Source organism: Tinamus guttatus, unplaced genomic scaffold, assembly GCF_059628265.1.
Source record: "Tinamus guttatus ecotype Peru unplaced genomic scaffold, ASM5962826v1 Tinamus_guttatus_pri_ptg001602l, whole genome shotgun sequence".
Lineage (NCBI taxonomy): Eukaryota > Metazoa > Chordata > Aves > Tinamiformes > Tinamidae > Tinamus > Tinamus guttatus.
Genome location: NW_028290136.1, coordinates 890453 through 913003, shown reverse-complemented (window position 1 = coordinate 913003; position 22551 = coordinate 890453). Strand labels below are relative to the sequence as shown.

General features: G+C 37.7%; 1 protein-coding gene across 1 annotated transcript in view; it reads right to left on the bottom strand.

The window, feature by feature from the left end:
• Nucleotides 1–3049: 3049 nt before the first annotated feature.
• ROBO1 (roundabout guidance receptor 1) overlaps nucleotides 3050–22551 on the bottom strand; it is a 498318-nt gene continuing 478816 nt past the window's right edge. Inside the window, exons 24-30 of the mRNA XM_088539356.1 lie at nucleotides 22130–22274; nucleotides 21567–21818; nucleotides 17354–17763; nucleotides 14917–15069; nucleotides 6223–6531; nucleotides 5327–5526; nucleotides 3050–4738 (exon numbers count right to left, since the gene is read on the bottom strand). Of these exons, the coding sequence (XP_088395482.1) occupies nucleotides 4724–4738; nucleotides 5327–5526; nucleotides 6223–6531; nucleotides 14917–15069; nucleotides 17354–17763; nucleotides 21567–21818; nucleotides 22130–22274 (1484 nt within the window). The 3' untranslated portion in view covers nucleotides 3050–4723. The remainder of the gene's footprint in view (nucleotides 4739–5326; nucleotides 5527–6222; nucleotides 6532–14916; nucleotides 15070–17353; nucleotides 17764–21566; nucleotides 21819–22129; nucleotides 22275–22551) is intronic.

Sequence of the window (22551 nt, the reverse complement as noted above, 5' to 3'; positions counted from 1 at the left end):
CCATCTTTAATATCATGAAAGGGATCCTCATTTGTACGGTGTCATCTCAAATCTTTGTCAGTTTCTGAGATCTACAATTCCCATTTCATATATAATATCCCATATAATAGTGCACTGGCTTTTGCGAACAATGCATTTATATAGACAAGGAAAAGCTCGTCATAAGATAATGAAGAAAATGTAAAAAGTCAAATGTGGGTAAACAGTTCATACTGAGGTCCACGGTTGTTATCCATTTTAAATATTCACCTTGTGATTTTAATTCTGAATTTTTCATTTAGTTCAATATAAAGCAAAGACACTCAAGGATATGTGCGGTGAGGATGATGTCCATGGCAACACTGGCAGTCATGAATGGGCTCTATTTGTAAACTTCAAACACCATAAACATATTCACCTTTCAGCTGAGAGTCTGGAACAGGCTCTCAGCTCCTGACCTTCATCTCAGCAAATACAAAAGTGTACACACACGGAAAGCTGCATTTGCTGATACCAGTATCTTCATGCGCACACACTAAGCAAATAATGTTTCTCTTATACATAAGCATTAGGATTTTCATTTGCAAACAAAGAATTTTCATTTGTAATTCATTAGCATAGGCAAAAACAATGTGCATTTTCTCTACTTGCAAGAATCTATTTTCATTAATTTGAAAGGTTCACTTAAGGAATTTTTTTTTTTTCCTTTTAACAGATGGTTCTGTGGCTGATGGTAAAAACAACTCACAGTAGATGAGAATACAGAGCCTGAAGACTAGATTTTTGAAAAAAGTATATTGTAGAATACATACTATTTTAAGTGCTTATAGCTTTTTTGTGTGTTTTTTGTTGTTGTTGTTGTTTGTTTGTTTTTTCCAGGAAAATTCTTTCTTTCTTAAGTTTATTCAAGGAAGTTATGGAGTACTAATGTAGAAAATTTGCAACATTTTGCATAAAGCATCTACTTTAACAGTAAATTAACTAGAGAGCTATTTTAAGGAATCATTGGTGTTGAAACCCTGGAAGTAATGTATTTTCAGGAGTAAATGAAAATTATCTTATTTGGATTTAATTTTCAGTTTCAGCTAACCTTGTTCTAAATACAGACTATAATATTTTATATTTGCTTTACCCTAATATAAAAATATTCTCCCATTTATGTTTAAAAACACCTTAGAAAATAAATTGAAATATAATGCTAAAACATATAGCAACAGATTAGAGTTCTGATTTTAGCCATTTTTTCATACAATGCTATCCAAATATTATTTTACTTTGAGTAAAGTCAAATTAAATAGTTCCGAATACAGGATTTCATACAGCACAGTATAAGAGCAATCAAACTTTTCATCCATTATACTAATTCAGCTCACAATTATTTATTAAAGGACTTTTTAGCACAATTTTTGATCTCTGCAGGAATTAACTTGGAAATATACAGCATAGTTAAAAACTCTGCTGCCTATTTTCTTCTATTATGTTGACTTCCCGATCACTGAATAATTTTTTTTACGCAAAGCAGCAATGAAAAGAAAGATGACTGGTTTTACTACAGCTGAATGACGAGGACCAAATCCATCTATCAAAACTGATTAACGGGACATAAAAATGCAACAGTTTAGTCTTAAAATTCTAGCTTCATTACAGTATTTTGGTAAGACCATAATGTACTGAGGAACCAGTGTGGATGAAAGAATTCTATGACATTTTCACATACTTTTCATTTGCCCATTTTAAGATATTGTTAATCATGGCTTGATGTAATCACAAAACAGTCCGGAAATGCTCTGAGGGAATGCCAAACAAACTAATTTATAGCCATTGCAAATAAAAAATTACTGGGTAAGATTTCCTACTTACCATTACTTGAGGTCAGAACTTCAGCCAGGGCCTGACTTGTAGTGAAGCTGTGCAGATTTACGTCCACTAGGGACAAGGGGTAATGGTTACAAGTTGAAACACAGAAGTTCCACCTCCATATGAGGAAGAACTTCTTTCCTGTGAGGGTGACAGAGCCCTGGAACAGGCTGCCCAGAGAGGCTGTGGAGTCTCCCCTGGAGATCTTCAAAACCCACCTGGATGCCACCCTGTGCCACGTGCTCTAGGTGTCTGTGCTGGAGCAGGGGGGTTGCACTAGATTATCTCTAGAGGTCCCTTCCAACCTCAACCACCCTGTGATTCTGTCATCTGACACCCGGTTTCCAGTATTTCACCATGCCAATAAAAAACAAATTGAGTTCCAATTATTTCAGGCATGTAGCACCAGTGTCTCTGGACAAATACACCTTACAGGGATCTTACAACTGTAATTAGATCCCAGTTTTGTGATTCACCGCAACTTTGCCACAACACGAGGCACTGTGAGCTCAGGCATTAGAACTGAAGACAAAAACTCTCATAAGCAACATATAAAGATAATGCATTAATTTATAGACTGTCTATCTTAATACTTCAAAGGCACAATTAAAGAAGAAATTGCATTTGAAACACAGGCCTGTGTTTAAACTTGCTAGGGTTCTAGCAATCTTCTGCAGTGAGATACTTGGTGCTCTATCAGTATTCTGCAGTATCTTAGGGTCCTGCTGTCAGACACTCAAAAAGACAAGGAAGGTTTCTGTGGAATAACAGAGGAGGAAGGAAGGAGGGGCATGGAGGATTCAGTAAGGATAAAGGATTACAAAAATGCTGGAAAGGAAAGGTATTATGACCTATTCAGTCATAAATCCACAGCTGGATTCTGCAGAAGGCCCCAAAATGGCTACAGTGGAGGAGGCAGAAGTAGGTACTTAGAAACCTTGTATTTGTGCAGGCTCCTAAGACTCCTAATATTCCTTCCCTTTAACTATTTGAATATTATTTCATTTTTAACTGAAGTGTCTCACCTATGAGGTGAATGCTACTGTTGATAGATATTTTCTTCATCTTTGGATATTGGCAGGAAAAAAGAGGTATCAGTTGTCACACCTCAGGAAGCACCTAGAAATCTGATTTCAAGGTAATCAAAAATAAAGTCAGAGTTGGCCTTAAAAATAAAATTCAGGAAACACAAGAAACTACACAAGAAAAATAATGTATTTGAGAACATTTTTAATAAATAATGTGACAAAAATTACTTTTCTGATTATTGGATCTTCAGTATGCAAAATTATGGCTAAAATATGAGGTTTCTTACATGAACATAATGAAAACATTAATCACATGGATTGTTCCTTTAGTACTGCACACCCTTTCTATGTAACTGTTCTTTAAAAATTAGCTAAATGAAAAATTTCAGTCTTCGGTAAACACCAAAACACTTTTTTTCTTCTTTTTTTTCTCATTGGGGCTAGTCCTGATAGCTGTCCATAAACAAACACACAATTTTCCATTAGCACCAATGACAAATAAATTTTGCAATTACAAAAAAGATCATAAAATCTACAGACAGAGACATCATTTGGCAAATTCAATGCAACTAATGCCTCCATTTTAGTTTTGATGAAAATCCAATGTTGAGAGAGGCCACAGCAAAATTGAGAATTTTCTGTAAGTCCAGGAAAAGTGAGAAGTGTTCTGATTATGGCCCACATTTAGGTTTGTTACTTTACCATCTGTCATCATTCAAATACTCCAAATACAAACATAGAGCATTAACAAAAAGATGAAAAATATCCCAAACAAATGCTTAACATTTTCAATAAGACAAAAGGTTAATAGTTACAATGGTTTACAAACAAAGTTTAGTGATTGTGCTTTTAAAACCAAAAAAAAAAAAAAAAAAGATAAGCAGTGCATTACAAAAAATAACCCCCAAGATCAAACAAAACTTCTTTAAGTGGCACTTCTTATTTAAGGTGAATTGAGACAAGTAGAGGTCTGAGATTTGGGCCAGTAACAGTTAATGATATTATCCATGATCATTAAAAATGCCCATTGATTTCCTTGCTTATTTTTATAGGCATTATTGAGGCTGAAAATTAAAACAAGTTTCAGATAAACTTCCTCATGCCATGACTAGACAAATAGCGTTTATATCAGCTTGCTGCCTGCCAATCCCAAAGGACATTTTTAATAAGAACATACATAATGATGAAAATGGAAACACAAATTAAAGTACCACAGGGGATTTAAAATGAGTACATATTTACAATAAGAGCCACTTCACCCCAAATTGATCCTAGTTGCATCTGTAAAACTCTTGCTTCTGCAAAAGGTTAGCAAGAAACTAGCAAAAAACAAAATGCAGTCCATATTGAAACTGCGAGATACCATTTGCACTAACTGCAGACTACAGGAAAATCGCTCCAGTAAGAGCATGATGTTCGCTTTATGCAACTTGTTACCCAATGGTGTACAAAACATTATCGATTGGCTCTTTAGTGTATGAGCAGTGCACTGCACGCTGCTTTTGAGGGGCAAAATGTAGGGGTTCCAGCTTTTGCAAACCCCTCCTGTTCTAATCCTGAAGCAGCAGCCGGCTTAAGCACCACGAAGAGCAGCTTACCTGCCTTCTTGGGCAGTGACGGTGATGCACTGAGCGCTACGGGAGAGGCAAGGGCCGTTCCTAAGGAGGAGGGTTTACAAAGAAATAGTAAAATAAAAACTAGCATTCTGATGGCAGAAAGAAAAAAAAAGGAAAAATTGTACACTCTGATTGCACTGAAGATTATTTCTGGCGTCAAATATCATCAGACTTGAGGCATCTTAAGTGATATTTTTTCTGATTAGATTTTAAAAGCCTGTTACAGTACTTCTCATGTCGTCTTCAGCTTTCTGTTTCCTGTAAAAACACAAAAATCAATACCTACATGTTAGATATTATTAAAGTGTGTTTCACATCCATTGTAGAGATTCATTAACTTTAAAGAAGAATTACTTTTTATAATTATGTTCAACAACATGGTTGCCTGCTGGGTACCCCTTCCAGAATGAAGATTCAAGTTAAATTAATACCAGGGGAGGCAAAATAAGAAAAAGGGGGAGGGAAATTACATGTCTTTCAATTTAATACTAGAGTATTATCTAGAGTTACAAACTTTCAAAAAAATGTGAAAGAAAAGTGTAAAGGTGTTCTTAGATAATCTACTTTTTTATTTTCACATTTCAAACAATCTGGATAATATAAAGTCTGCATTTTAATATTTTATTTCTGCAAGCTGTGTTCCATAACTTTTAGTATGAAGATAGTTAGTTACACTTTATCACATCTTACTTGTTTTTTACATTTTTGATACATCTTGATGGGGCATAACGATAACGGACAGAGCAATTTACTAATTTTCCAAAGCGAAGTAAAACTTTTTTTTTTCTTGGTGTCTATCTAAAGAGTGAAAACTCTATTTATCTCTAGTAGTGCAAATGCATTCACCTCCAGCTCTTCTTCTTCTTCTTCTCCTTGTTCATATGCTCCCAGTACTTGCATTTCTGCAACATTCCTCCGAGCTATGTTTGCTTGATCTGCTCTCTGTCTACCTCCTGATCCTCTTGATGACATAGAGCTGGAAGAACTGGGATCTCTGGGATTATTTGATGTTGGAAACGTTGGTCTAGAATATGGCAGGATGTCCTCTGTATAATGAAATACATACACTGTTATGTTTATAAGCTCTGAGATACTGTGATCCTAAAACTTCTGCATATTGTTCATTTGTCTTATTCTTTATAGTTGTCAAAGGGTTTTAAAATATGCCTGACAAGAACAGGAAATAAGATTGTTTCCATAATAAAACTACAGAAGCTCTCCTGAGGAAATATATAATATTCACAATGTAGCGTTCACCACAGGAAAACTAATTTATGAGTAATGTCCACTTCATCTTAATTTATGATCCTTGGTCTATGTTCTATGGGAAGATGAAGAAAAAAAAATGGTGCAATACATTTTCCATATGCCTGAGTAGAAGGAAATAAAAGCATGATATTTACCAGAATAAGGAGCATATTGCATCTGAATATTAGACCCTGCATTTTTCAAACTGAGTTTTAATAATGCAGACATTCAAATTAGCTTTCATACATGACAGAGGCATAAGGAATGTTAAGATGGAGAAAGCCAATCTGTGTTTTCCATAAGCTTTTGTTTCCATTTTGCCCTAATGAGACTCAGCAATGTGACCTGCAGTAGCACTGTGTAATTTCAGACGAATGGTCACAATTCAGCAGATCCAACTGCACTCTCGCCAGCAGTGTGTGAGACCTTGAAGACGGCCTCTGCCCTCTGCTCAATGCTCAACACTTTATTTAACTCAGAACATGCAAAACAACCTTGAAGAAGATGAGTTTTTGCTGGTGTGCCTTCTCGTTTTGGTGCTTTATTTCCTCGCAGCTTCCCGTCGCTTTGCTGGTCCTGTGTTTCTCTCCGCTCTCCCGAATTTGTCCGCACATCCGAGTGCTGCCTCCCCTCCGCCCCTTCCCGCCCCTTGTAGCTCACTCCCTTTCGTTCTGCCGATCTGTCCGTCCTCGGCTCTATCGAAGCGAGTTTTGGCAACAGGACCGGCCGCACCTCCAGCTGCGACTTGGACGGGCCGGTTGGTGATTTTATAGCTGGAGGTGGCACGGGAGGGGGTGGCAAGTCTAAAACAAAGTTAGAAAGAGAGAAACAATTAAAATGGTATCCTGCACTAATAGCTTTAGGAGGTAATATCAGACTGCACTACTTAATTTGAGCCTACTGCCCATTTCTCCCCAACTTAAAAATACGATGGTACTGTTACGGCTGCAACTGGTTATTCTCCCAAACCCCAAGCTTTAAAAATGCAAGCTAAAGACCTCTCATAGCCTTTTCAAATCACAGTGTTTTATTGAAAGTCATTATCTTTAGACACTTGGATATTAACATTTCACCTATTGTCCTTGCTGATATTTATCATTGTTGTTAAGCCCATACAACAGCACAGCAGCTTTTGCTACAGTAGTTCAAGGTCTTCATTGTACTGAGCACCAAAGCAAATTGGCTGCTGTGTTAAGAATGTATATCAGCCACACGGCTGATAAAGCCAAGGCTGAGCTGTATTAATTATTGCATTATTCCCTCAAACTAATAAGGAATGAGTTCATCCAACATACTCTTGGAGACATTCAGAATTAGTGGGCATGCTTTAAAATATCAGCAGCATCCTTTAAATCTGCTCATGGGTACATCATGAGTCATTAAAAACATATTCAGTCAAAGAAATAACGTGCGTGTGGGAAGAACAAAGAAATAAAAAGACACACAAAAAAGTTTAGACTTTGTCTCCCTGATTTAGTTTTTGCTGCCGTATTGCAACACAATTCAAAAAAATCTTTATTTTAGAACAGTACCTTAAACAGTATTCTAAATCTTTATTTGATTACATTCTAAAGCTATAGGAACAACTGGCTTTAGGATAAGAGAAAAACAGGTGAAAAAAAACCTGATGCATAAAGGGCTATATTCTCAAGTGAGATTGCTAAAAAAAATGAACAGCAATGTTAACTGAAAAATGTAACTTCAGCATTTTGTAACAGTCTGCATTCATTCATACTACATCCACAAAATGTCTTGGAGCGGTTGTGTTTTTTAAACAATGCTCAGCTAATTCACAGTGTAGGAGAACACATAAGAGGAGAAGATTTGAAAACCAACTAAGCTGGCCCAGGAATAAAGGTGGTATTTCTATACCTAGAAAAACGGGAACTTAACTCAAATGCAAGTAGCGGGATATGGCAAGTGTCAGAAATTTTTGAGAGGTTTTCCTGGGACACAACACACAAATGAGATGACGTAGCCATGCTGAAAGGTGTAGCCATGCAGAACTCTGCTCTGTGCAAGCTCACTCAGCGCCATGCTCCATGTTAAGCTGGTGACATAATTTGGAATCGGCCTGTTCTAAAGTAGCCTAGAAACTGGAACAGTTGACAGCTGGCCTGCGACGATGAGACAGAAAGACTCAGGTCTCAATTCCTAAGTTTGGACATTCTTCGGGTAAATGAGGCAGGAAATATTGTTTTGGCTGCACTAGCTCCACTGTATCTTGGTTTAAAATAAATAAATAAATAAATAAATAAATCTACTATTGTTTTAATGAAGAGTTCCTTGTCTTGAATAAGGGACCCTTACAATAAATCCCTATTACAAGAAATACAGAAACTTCTTTCCTCCCATTCCTCTTGGCTAACTACAAATTGGGAATCCGGTGTAAAATCCACATTGCTGTTTGTTTGTTTTTGTTTTTCAAGTTTTGGCAGTCTAGGGAACCTGAAAAGTAAACAAGTGAATACTGACACATAATTCTAGGCATATACTTAACCCTCCTGACCATTTTCAGATATCTTTTAAGAAAATGCATTGTCATTCCAAAACTTGAAAATCATAGTGTAAATTAGCTGGAATGCTTACATGAACAAGAAGCTTGGATATACTATATACTTGGATATACATTCCAGACTAGAAAGTAAGAACAAAGGTCGATTTGTGACCAAAGGATTGGACTTGTTTGTCTGAGGGAAGAATAAATATAAAATAAAGACTTTTCTATCAGGAGGAAAGGCAACTCCTTATTTAATACGCTGGGAATTAAAATAGAATTTCAGGGAAAAAAAAAGCACAGAATCAGCCATGAAGCATTCCTTCACTGTCCCTAGCTCTTTCAAGGCAGTTCACTGAGATCCCTCAGTTGTAACCTCAGCAGCCACTTACAACCTTACCAATGAAAATCTCTAATTCCAAAATCATAAGCATTCACATCTCACTTCTGTGCATTTAAAAAAACCTCTGTGTGGGCTTTAGCAACCTAAGAGCAAACAAAAAGAAGTCACCTGTGTTGTCCAGCCTTGGAGATGCTTAATGTATGGGGCCTACAAGTTTGGACATTTGGATCTGCAAGTAATCTAGCTGTGTAAGCTTAAGTGTTAATATCTGCTCCAAAAAACATTCTCTGAAGAAGTAACACACCCTTAGAATCATAGAATCATTATGGTTGGAAATGACCTTTAAGATTATCGAGCCCAATTGCAAACCCTTCAACACCTTGCCTGCTAAACCATGTCCCTAAGTGCCTCATCTACACGTTTCTTGAACACTGCCAGGGATGGTGACTCCACCACTTCCCTGGGCAGCCTGTTCCAATGCTTGACTACTCTTTCCATGTAGATATTCTTCCTAATGTCTCACCTGAACCTCCCCTGGCATAACTTGAGGCCCTTGTCCTATCCGTAGTTATTTTGAAGAAGAGATCAACCTCCTCTCACTAGGCCACCCTTCAGGTAGTTGTAGAGAGCAATAACATCTCCAGAGCCTCCTCTTTGCCAGACTAAATAACTCCAGCTCCTTCAGCTGCTCCTCATAAACTCTGTGCTCCAGTCCCTTCACCAGCTTCACTGCCCTCCTTTGGACACGCTCCAGCACCTCCATGTCCTGCTTGTAGGGAGGGGTCCAACACTGAACACAGTATTCGAGGTGCGGTCTCACCACACCTCGCACAGGGACAATCCCTTCCCTGGCCCTGCTGGCTACACTGTTCCAGATACAAGCCAGGAGGCCATTGGCCTTCTTGGCCACCTGGGCACACTCATGGCTCATGTTCAGCCGGCTGTCTACCAACATCCTCAGATCCTTTTCTGCCGCGCAGCTCTCCAGTCACTCTGCCCCAGGCCTGTAGTGCTGCATGGGGTTGGTGACCCAAGTGCAGGACCCAGCAGTTGGTCTTGTTGAACCTCATACAGTTGGTTTCTGTCCATCGATCCAGCCTGTCCAGATCCTTCTGTAGAACTTTCCTACCCTCAGGGAGAGTAGCTCTTTCTCCCCGCTTGGTGTTGTCTGCAAATTTGCTGAGGGTGCATTCAGTCCCCTCATCCAGATCATCAACAAAGATATTAAAGAGAGAACTGGCCCCAACACAGACTCCGGGGGAACGCCACTCGTGACCAGTTGCCAGCCAGTTCCTTACCCAGCAAAGAGTACATCTGTCTAAGCCATGAGCTGCCAGCTTCTCCAAGAGGCAATGGTCAACTGTGTCAAAGGTCTTCTTACTAAAGTCTAAGCAGAGCATGTCCACAGCCTTTCCCTTATCCACTTTGTGCATAGATCCAGTTATCATTCAACAACTACCTGAGAAAGCATATGAACTCTGCCTAAGATTCCAGAATAGCCAAAGGTCTATTCCAAGAAGCCACAGGACTAGGTTCAGCTCCAAGTTTATCAATCAACCACAATCAGTTATCTTCAAAAACATAGCTGGAGGTGGTGATGATTCCCACCTTTTGCAGAATGCTTTCAGTGATCATAGAAACTGCTCAAGATTTAGAAAGCCCCAACTGGACTCTTTGACATAGCCTAAGGAGATTCAAAGAGTATTTTCCTTCATCAGGAAAACATCTTCCTTACATGCCTATTCTCAGAAGAGTACACATTATGGATGGAGATGATGATACTCAAATTAGTCAATATCTTGCATCTGCCATTCCCTACTGACTATTTATATTAAGTTTTCAGGGACCGCTTTGCCCTTCTATGGACACCATTGGTGTAAAGGCAATCTAGGCACTTCACACCAGCATCTTTGTGAGACAGCCTCCAGCAGTTTTGGTACTGCAATGCATCGGCTGCGTACTGAAGGCAAGGGACCAGAACCTTTGCGGTAGCCTATAAAACACAGCTTGGAACCAGCTATTCTATACAAGAATCCAGACACACAGGACAAGGAACAAAGTGGTGGTAAGTCTTGACTATGTAAAGGAAAAAGCACTGATATAGAAAATTTCATAAATAGCAATAGTTCTATGGTGCAATAATAACTAAAGAAAAGTGATATTCTCTTTCAAGAGCTGTGGCATAACCTGCAGGGAAACTATAAAAATCTTCATTATAAAACAGTACTCCTTGCTGAGAAGAATCCTATACAAAGGAAAAAAAAGAAACTTTCAGAGGTCAATGCTATTACACCCCTGTGGTATTTATTTTAACAGTTCAGATCACAGAGAAAATCCAGATTCAATCTGCCTGCTCTAGTACAAACCAGTGTGCTTGTTATTAAAAGGAAAATGGAAGCTTCCACTGCAAGAAACAAAATATGATTCACAGAGCGATGTCAAACCAATATAAAGAATTCAGGAGTACTTGGTAAAGGTCAGCTGTGCTCATGTTTCATTCATGTCTCTGTATTGCTTTTGTACTGCTTCTCGTTTACCTAAAACAATTAGCAGATGCCATTTAATAACATGGTTATTATATGGAAAACCTTCCATATATGTCTTTTGAAAGGAGGCATCATAACTTTCAATAAGATTCTGAACATATATAGGAATCATAGGATAAACAAAACAAGCTGGTTTGACATGGAGAAACCACAATTTAGTACAAAAAGGATGAATCATAAGTAGCAATGAATGAAGAAAGCAGGCCTTGTGAGGTATCTCTCCTTCTTAAGCTCTGTCACGCCAAAGACTTCTATAGTCATATCCATATGCACATATTTGTGCAGGCGTGCAAAACTCAGCATTATTTCTAACTCACTAAAATTTTAACATCACTTGAGACTTTTAAATGCGTAATAAACTTCTTAATATTACTCAAGTACTAAAGTTATTTTTATGCTTTATTCTTTAAAGAAACAGCTCAAACTGCACACAAGAACAAATATAGGAAAACCCAATATGATGCACAAAGGAAGTTTTCCACTTTCATTTCACAAAGGAAACACAAGTAAAGACTCTAAAGAGATCAGATATCCACATATGCTTATAATTCAATAATAAGTTTATTTTTGTAGAGGTAGCAAATGTATTCCTACAGTTTTTTTTTTTGTTTGTTTTTGTTCTAAACTGTTGAAATATGTGAAAAAGATTTTTTTTCTACAAAGATAGACAGAAAAAAAGTACAAATGATGTTGGTATCCATAATAGATTACATTTCAGAATGGCAATTCATATAAAGAGTGGCAAACACTGATTAACATTTGCCTAGAATCAGGATTTAGTCTCCTGCAAATTGATGTCATTGGAATAGTATCTATTGAAAGACCTATACAATACAAGCAACTACAAAGCAGTATTATCCTGTTTATCTAAATGCTTACAATTCTGATGGCTTGTAATTACTTATACACAAATTCAAGACAACAAGTTCAGAAGAGGTTTGCATATACATAGTTTTAGAAGAGACAGAAAAAACATTCTTTTAAAATTTGGTTTCTTAAATCAAATATGTAAGTAGGTCAGGCAAGGTTGGGAAGGAGCATACACCTGTTAGTAGGCATCCTTAACTCTCTAAAAGACTAGATGAAGAGCAATTAAAAAAATCATACATTTTAATCCTTACCACCTACTGGGCAAAAATTTTTAGCAACAAATATGGAGAACATTTCGCTAACTGGATGACAGTCAAGGAACAAAGCAACAGAGCTGAAATTCTGTTTTACATAGAGCAGAAATTGCTTTCACCCAAATTAGCAAAGAATTTCTACCACAATGCAGAGGACCTTCTTTATTTAGAAAGAGATAGTGTCAGGCCTTTTACTGCTGCATTTAGAAACACCAATCCCTTTTAACAAACCTTTCTGTATAAATTAAACAAAGGGAGGATGTTATAGGACATACATACAATGCTAATAATACTCTTGGCATTTGCAACCATTCATGCAATGACTGAATTTCTTCATGTATCCTTTTTGTCAGTCAACACAGATATTTCATAAAATTGCTAGCAAGTATTTACTCAAGTAATTTGGGGAAACATGTATTCCAGTAATTTCCTTTATTTGTGAAAGCAAATTCCTTTGAAAAGGCTAAGAAGGTAATAAAGTAATGTATTTTCATCCCTTTAATACTTATTCAATAGTTCTAGGCATCAATAAATGTTTACATTAAGAATATCTGCTTTCTATGAAACGTGCATGCTCACTCACTAAAGGGAAAAAGAATTGTCTTTTTATTAGCTGCCCCTTTATAAAAATAATAAATTCCTGCATGACATCAAGACAATAGAGAAACCTAAGAGGCACCTGCAAAAAGTCAGTTGTACTCAAATGTTTCATTCATAGCTTCATACCACTTTTCCCCACTTAAGGAAAACAATTAGTAGGTGCTATTTTATAACTAACTCTAAAGGTACAGTTTTCAGTTGTGCCTATTAAAGTGAATAGTTATATTTTTCAGTAAGCTTCAAAATAACATTATGTAAATGGTCTGGGTTTTAAAATAAATAAATAAATAAAAGGGAAAAAAGGGCACCCCCCTCCTTACTTCCAGTCTTACAACCTTTGAACTGGGCTTTATTACTTCTGCACAAATTAAAACCATAATTTGCTGTTCTCTGAATGACCACACTGTATTGCGCATTAATTACAACACACAGGTTAGCAGAAATTCATATCTAATTAAAAATATGCTGAAGTAAGCAGGTGCTATACAACACAAAACAAATATTGATCATGATTGTCGAATCTGTTGCAATACCTAACCACAGTGCTCTATGATTTAACTTGATAGAATTGCTTTCACAAAAGCCTGTCACCAACTGTAGGTCCACCTCTTATTTATTCCTGTGTTAGAGGGAAGAAAATGGCCACATAAAACTCCTGTCCAGATTTTTATTTCTGATGTCCTAGCTCCTGTGTTCGTACCAGGGTTTGATGCGCGGCCAATTATTCAGTTAAGAGCATTCTCTTCAAGATAATAAAAGCTGATAAAATGTCCATAAAGTCTTGCAAAATGCCATTACAAGGCTCTCATAAATGTAACATTTCTGGTACAGTTTGGGGATTTACACCGTGCCTTGTCCTTTCACAGAAGCAAACATGCAGAAAACCACTGCAATAACCTCTCAAAATCAGATAATATTCCGGCAGCTCGGCTGCACTGACAGAAGGGGCCTGGGCATAAGCCAAGAGGCCCAGGTGCACTGTGTCATGCCAGTATTTAATGCAGTCTAATATCAGATAGATGCTAGTGAGCGAAAATACTCAGAATAACGTACAGATAATAGCACGGACAACCACTCATTGCTAAATTACTTCTGCTCATCATGCCGTGAGCTTTGTATTAAATTTTTTCGTCAAGTGGCAGGAATCATAGGGAGAAGTGGCTCACAACTCCCTTCTTGTAACCCTGGATAAGGATCTATAATATTAGGCTTTCATATGATAATGGCAAATGATGCCCCTCTTTGAAAAATCTCGCACTGGTAATGAAAGTCCTAATCAGATTGTTGTTGCTGCGAACAGGGAGGTGTGAAATGATGCCTTCTTCCGCCCTCCCCCTGTCAGCAAATTTAGCAAACTCGACAAGATGGGTTAAGTCTTTGAGAATTTATCTTACACGAATTCCCAACAAAGCCCCTGGGTTGTTTTATAAAACTGGAAGGTAGTGGTTTAATAAAAGCTGCGCCACCTGAGGCATTTTCATTAAAGGCTCTCTCTAGACAACATCACAATGTTTGCATTATCCTCCTCAACTCCCCAGAGAATACAAGCACTAGCTTTTCAGCAAGAGTTGATATTATGTGTGAAGGCATGAGAGAAGATGATTAGATTTTGCTTTTTGGTTCAGAAAGTAACTGTTTGCCACAATTTTCTGGTTAGGATTCAAATCCACTGATTTATGTTGCCTGCCATTTGAATAGTATATTGTTTCTGTAAGGAAAAAAAAATGTTCTGAAGGATTTAATATTTAGCCATTTCAATGAAGATTTTTAATCCTAACCACACATTATTCGCAACTGTACTATTTATGCTATCTGGGCACTTAAATAATGACAGTAATTAGCCGATTAGGACACTACAGAAAACAGGTGCAGGGCTGTGGAGTGGAAGCATCAATGTACAGCATTAAGGAACTATGGCATTTCAAATGATTAATCTGTTCAGTGCATCTAGCAACAGGAAACACAAATCACCGAATTTTGAAACCTAATGTTATCTCTGTGGAAAAATTTCACACTCGCACATTGACTGTGTATTTAGAAAGGTTCACTGAGGTTTTCACCCATTTCAGTGGACTCACCATCTGTGTAGACTTCTCTGCGCAGATGTCCTGGCTGGTGTTTTTGCTTTTTGGCAGGTCGGACCTTCTGTATTACAACAGCACTCATGTTGCTGTCAGTAGACACAGGGCTGGTGGGTCTAGGACAGTGTGATGCATGAAAATGTCTTCGGCCTGAAAAATTGTTACAGAACAACCATGATTATTTTTCTCATCCCAAATCAAACGTTTTGTTCTTTCTCTTCTTTTGCATGAGAACTCTCCAGCTCTCTAGGACTTAAAATTATACTGTTAGAACATCAATGTAATTCACATTCTCACTGTGATCAGTTTTAAAGCAAGACATAACTAAAGGGAAACATTTGCCATCCTATTAATAGGCAGCCTGGCTCAGTTTCACAGAAATTATCCAGCTGCTTTGTAGCTACTAGGTCTTGCTCCAGGAACCCAAACTCCATCACCAGTCAAGCAGAGAGAGGCTTTGAGCCCAGCAGCCCTCCATAAACAACAAAACCTTCCCTTTCACAACGGGTTTCATCTCCCCCAGTTTGGACAGGACCAAGGTTGCCCCACACAAAGAACAGGTCTGCGTCACAGATGTCCCCAGCCCTGCTTTGAGGGAATTACTAAGAATGCATCTGGGATGTAGGACTGGCATTTTAACATGTCTTTTTTGCAAAGAAAATGTGCTGCCTTTGTATGATTTGTAGTCAGGTACAGGCAAGACTGATATATAAATATCACCCCACAGCACGAACTTCATTATTGTAAAATTATCTACCTGTATTAGCAACAAGATGTAAGAAGAAATCTTTCCTAAATATATAACCTCATGTGTATATACATGCATATTTATGTGTATGTGTGTGTGCATATACACATATATGCGTGCATGTATGCGCACACATACAGAGAAACATATATATAACATCTTATATGAACATGGGTAAAATTCTGGCCCCATAGATATAAATGGGAGTTTTGCCACATCCTACCTCAATGGGCCAGGATTTCATCCAAATTTACTAAATTACCTCCCCTCTCATTCTTCATGATGAACAGCTGTGTTGAAATGAAACAAAGGGCTGTTAGCTCAGAGAGGGTATCAGAAATGAGAGAGGAATTTTGCAGATCTGTGGAGTCAGTGTGGACACAGTTATAACTGGGCTCCTCCTCTCTAGGTTTGGCAACTTTACAGCACTGGCAAAATATCTATGGAGCTGCTTGAAGCTAGCATTCCATACAGTGGTATTCCTACTTCTTAGCTGAAATACAACAATATCCATCTGGTAATTATCAGGCCTACTCAGGTTGCTGACTGTCCATATACATTCTGTATTATTAATGACAAGTACTTTGCTAAACGTTAAATATTTCACACATAGAATTTTGTATCTCCAGAGATGATTCCGGAGAAAAAAAGAAGTCAGAAATACACACATATTCATAATCTATAATCTAACCCATCTCTAATGGCAGGTGTTGAATTAGGAAGCCAACACAAACTCAGTTCATCTCAATAACAAAGCAGGAATGGCTTGAACAGCATTCTGCAAAAAATAAGAGTGAAATACAGAATGGAAAACAACCAAATTAACATTTTCTTCCCCAAATCCTGGGGAAATAAATGTCAGAGGGTCTAATCTGAGGGTGTATTTCAATACAGTGGGATTAAATCCTTCATGAAGAGTGATGATTGAAAATACTAGGAGCCTTGTATCAGGAAAAGAGTAGAATTCTGTATTAGAAGAACTCTGAACAGAAACATATTTCACTTTCTACACGAATATGGGAATATTTAGTTAAAACAAAGATGGAAAATTTTCTAAATTATGGGCAAGTTTTTACCACAATTCTTTGAGGTTAAATCATAGCAAGATTGTTTTAAAAAGAGCATAAAAGCAATGAGTTTGTGGGAAAAAAAAGGACTTTAAAATCACTTGTAAGAAATATTTATTGGAACAAACTCCCATATCTACCAACATCATTCTCTCTGCTTAAGCAGTTTTCTATGAAATACTGCTTTCCAAACTTTGCTCCACTGATTTACAAATGATGCACAGCTAGGCAAGACTCTGCTAGACTCACTCGGTGGAGATCCACGGCATTCAGTGGGGGGATGATGCTTGGCAATAATAAATAAGAGCAAATAATTAGAAACTACTTATGTCAAACAAGATATTGCAGAAATTTATTTGAACTGTACCATCAAAGCTCCATTTCTAACTGTTCACCTAGTACAAATTGCCCCTTTGCTGTAAGTTCAGTTGCAAGAATGCTAACCTGCAAGATGGGGATGCAAAGCAATTTCCTGCATGTGTAGATTTCTAAATGTTGCAAGAACATCATTACGTGATTTATTTTTAAGTTACTGTAGAAATTCAGGAAGAAGTTGTGGAGAAATACATGTCATAATGTGGTATTTTTTCTTACCCTCTCAAACACAAGATGAACTCACCTCCTGCAGCGTCCTGCATTTGACGTCTGGCTACTTTAAGGCCAGCGTACTCTGCGGCTGCTGCGACAGCCTGTGCAAAATCTGCATCAGTAAAAAATGATCCATCTGAGGAGCTCACACTGGACCGTCCACTTGAGATGTTGTCTTCTTCAGAGGCTGAACCCCAACCATTGATCATGGACCCTGTCACAGAGCTCTCCAAATCCCCAACGCTTGAGGCAGGTGTCTGCTCAAGGCCACGCAAAAGGAGTCTTCTGTTTTGCATCTTGGCAACCTCTATATCTGCTTCATCTTCTTCCTCCTCCGGTGCGTCGGTATCCATATCAGAGACCAACGGGCCCGAGATATATCCATAGGTATGTGGTGGAGATATAGGCCTTGGAGGGGGTGGAGGACTCACAGGTTGACGTCTGCATAAAAATACAAGGGTAGGAAAAAACGGAAGTCACAAAACGTAATGACACAAAAAAGTAAATTGCTGTAAATATTTCTTTTACTTCGAAACCAGCTTGACTTGCCACTTTTAGTCACTAGAATTTATATTTGAAAGGTGGAAAGGTCAGGGGTTTTTCTCCTTTTTTTTTTTTTCCTTTAAGTCAAACTAATCCACAACGTTGTTTGAAATCTACCAAAGGAAATCTGATTTTTCATACAGTTCCTTCAACTCTGATTTTAAGGAAAAAACGGCTCATTTTCTTTCTTCATACAGCCCTTGTACAGCTAGGAAAGAGATGGTTACAATTCTTACATATGGTTACAAGGATTTACACCTCCTTGAGAACGTGCGCAGAAGAAAGTGCCTATACATTGCTTTAGAAGCTTGAAACTACCGACCTGTATCCAAAGACATTGCTCCATCAACATTATCCCCCCAGCATAGAGATAGGAAAAAGACAGGAATTGAGGTATTGCTGTTTAATGATTTTTCAAATCGGTCTAGGAGATAATATAAAGAAAAATAATCTAGTTATCACATTAAATTTAGGTTTTAAGCATTCTAAAATGCATGAAGATGCATTGATTATTATATTCCAAGCTTAAATAATTACTAATGATGCCTCCAGCTGAAGGAGCCAAAGCATTAGACGTCATTAGATCAATGTTCATTTACTTAATACTTTACTCAGAAGTCTGTGTTATTAACATTGTCAACAGTTTTTCTTCATAAGGCCACGTGCACGCTCTTTAAGTGCCAATTGTCTGAAAGGAAGAAACACTGTGCAGTGGTGGCTGGGCTCTTGACTTCACTTGCCGGGAAATTCCAGGGCAGTCTGGTTTGCAAACATTCCAAAGCAATTTTCCTCTCTCAGATTTTTCCCTTATTTTTCTCCTTGGCAAATGAGAATTCTTATAAACTTTAAATCTTTGCTTTTTAGAAGGTGATTTTTCTTTTTAAAAATGGAAATACTTATTATTTCAAAAGGAAAAATGAGTGAAGAAAAATCTAATATTTTGTGGCCTGAGAAAATTGGAACCTCCCTGAGCTCATCTAACCAGTGCTTTTCACTCACTGTGTTAACTGTTAAATGGCAACGAAGACAAGGTCAGTTAGAGATATATACTAAATAATCATTTAATTTAAAAACAACAACAACAAAACAGAAGCCATTGCTGCCTGGGAACTTCTACCTGCCTTTGATTAGAGACCTTGCCCAATAGAGTTTTACTGCCCTAATTTAAAGCTCTTGTGACATCTGTCCTTGCAATATATTTGCCAGCCTTCCTGCTCTCCGGGTTTTGGTAGTAGGAGACAGGCAACTAGTTACAAAACATGTTAGGATTCCTGAAATTATAGCTTGCCTGCCAACCCTTAAGAATAGGCTAATTGAGAGCAGCTGTTCATGGGCAGATAGATTTAGCAATACTTTATTTCACTTTATCTGATGCAGTAGCTCTCGCCTTAGCAGCGACATCGTCTCCTATCTCAGCTCTCACTTTAACATGGACATCATCTCCTATCTCACTAAATCTTTAGTTTCTCCTTTGCCTGCCCAGTCTTCCAGAGCACAGATTTCTATTACAGTTACTATAATTTTAGCAAGCTGACTGAACAGAGAAATGTTACTATAGACAATCATCATCACAAGAATTATATTCTAGACGCTGGCTTCTCATAGGGAATGGAGATAATATGCAGCAGGACTATAATTATCAAACAGAGCTAATAAAAAGTATGTTAGGCTAATAAAAAACAACAAAATGTGATTTTAACACAGCAATATTTTAGGCACTATTTTCACAACCACATATACAACAACAAGCAAGAAAACTGACCAAGAAAGTGAAAACAGTACAGAGAAATGCACCACTCAAAGTGTCTTCTTAACTGGAAAGCATTGTCCTACAGTATTTGAAACAAAAACCATCTACCAGAAAGGGCTACAGCTGCTGAGCACACCATATCCCACTCCTAAATAGCAATGCCATGGGTTACATCAACACCAATAATGACAGAGGTAGTCAGTCAAGCCTTGCTGATGGGGTAGACAGAGCTGTGTGAATCCTTTTCAACTGAAGAAATAGATGTGGCACAGAAACACGAAACGGTGTTAGAAAAAGTAAATGAGGAAGATGAATTTAGTCAGAAACAATTCTAAGATTTTCATAAAAGCTAGGTTTAACCATCACAGGAATAACAAAATAATAAATGCATTTTTTCCATCTACTCAGTGATTAAGTGTATGCCCTAGGAGTATAAACTAGATAAAACTCCATATAAAACTCAGTCTTTAACTATTTTTGATGATATTTATTGTGATCAGCCATGGCTGTGTTGACAGAACATCCTACTTTACAAGCAGTTGCTGGATGGCCCTGTGAATTTTCATTTATCTGCACCAAGGCCTACTCCAACCTGTGTATCAGTATTCATCTCACACTTTCCCAAACACAGTGTCCGAGGTCACCCATAACAGGTTGTTCACTTGGCATTTCCCTTTTCCATTAGTGTCCAGCAAGTTTGACCTCTATATAACCCTTGAAAACTGAAAGCGCTTAAAATGAGCTCTTCTGTGCCCCGGCACATTAGGGCCGATCAAAATTACAGAAAATGTTATTAGCCACCTACTAAGAAAAAGAGTGATTACGAAGAGTCAGGAAGCTAAAAGAAGAGAAAAAGATACACAGTACAGGAAATGGTACCGTAAAGAATAAATACAACATAAGACAGACAAAGGTGAAGCGGAGAATAAAAGTAAAGGCAGATACAAGACCTTTCCAACCAATCAGATTAGATTACTACTGTGTACCTACAAAAGGAAAACTCAAAAATGAACTAACTTTTCAAAAATAATCTGGAAAATACATCCATAATGTCCAGTTTATATTAATAAACTCAAAATCTAACCTATATGGCAGACACTATGTTCATGAAATCACCATCAGCATGCGCTTTTCTAAAAACAGAAAATATGTCTGGAATATTACAGGTAAATTGTTAATTAAAATATGTAAAAAACACTGAAGGAAAAAAAATGAAAGGGATATATTTCTGGATGGAAAAGCTGTATTATCTTAACAAAAAGTCAAGACAAATATGGATCATATGTAAAAAGCCTCATTCAGAATTCACTATTTTATGGAACAGAAGCTGTGAGTGAGTATATGCAAAGTAGTTTCCACTAAAAGCAAGGCAAGGAAGAAACAAAATTTCCCTATAACAAATATCTGTCTTTATTAATGTTGGTCATTTCTTTAAATGAGGGTAGGTGGAAATGTTAAGAAAATTTGCAAGTAATAATTTACTGTATTAGGATTTATGAGAGGAGAAAAATCTATAGGTTATATAAATTATATATTTATATATATTCATACATATTGGTGACAAGTTAATTGCACAGTTACTGTGAAATAATGCATGCTATTTTATGGTAATAATGCAGTAAATCTATTGGAAACAATGGAACTGTAATTATATGGTAAGCTGTGTTAACGATAGCACTTTAATATCCTGATGACTGTGAATTTAACTTGTGTCAGCATTGCACGTAGCATAAAGTGAAATACTGCATTTCTTTCCCTGGTATCATAATAAAGCAACTTAATTACGTATTTCTAAGGTTACAAACAGTTCTCGCGTCCCAGGTCGCCAGTTAAATATTAACAGAACAAACGCAATGGGGAGAATCTTGGCCTCACTGAATTCAGCAAGAATTGGCAGTGGGGCCAGGACGACCTCAGTCACATCTCGCTCTCTACATTTGCATTGACACACCTCCGGTCGGGTTGGTGTTGGATGTGTCCCAGCTCCTCCTGACAGTCCTGTAACATGGGCTGCAGTTCTTCCTGGGGAGAGGGGGTGAGGGTGGCAGTTGACTGGTGGCTATAGGAGACAGCGGCTGGAGAGGAAGCTGCTCCTCGAACGGGTGGAGTTGGACCTCGCTCATCTTCTTCCTCTTCCTCTAGCTCATCCTGCTGCAGATACATCCTTGCAGGTGGGACGGGACAAGGGATTTCTTGCTCATAGCTAAAATTAATTTTTTAAGAAAATAAGGACTTAAATTTTTACCGTGTTATTAGCATAGCTGATATATGTATAAATTGCCCAGAAAAAAAAAAAACACCTTTGTTATTGGTGCTCTTGCAAATAGCTTAGTAAGGATGCACTGAGTGCCACACCACTGTCACTCAGCAATCTCTCTAACGAGTGACAATGCAGCTAGTTGAGGAGCACCAGAAAAGTTGAAGGAAGGTCTCACTGCCAGCTTGTAGGGCAAATTACAGTGCAATTAGCTAGCCAGTAAAGTCAGACTTAGGTGATATATTCATGTTTCTTACCTTTCATCCACTGAAAGACTGTAATCTTCACTATTGCTATGGGGAGGGGGATGTGCAGGAGGGGGTGGAAGGAGATCTGCCCAGTTCATGCCAGCTTGCTTGGGAGCCTTTGGAGTACGAGTACCCTTCTTGTGCCCTTGACTCCCTAGGAATAAAAAGCAATACATATATATATTTTTTAATATTTTCACAATTTACCCTTTGGAAAACAAAATAACCACAGCCTCATATAGCTCCTCCTGAAGTCTCTACAATTCTCTGCTATGGGAATAAACTGGGAATAATCTGTGAAGAAGCTGTAAGCTGTGAAGCAGAATACACATTCTGTGTACAAAACTTGATTTTAACTAGAAACTTTACTATAACAAGGAAAGAAACATAGCTTGAAATAAATAGCCAAAATGCAGTAAAACCACAAATGA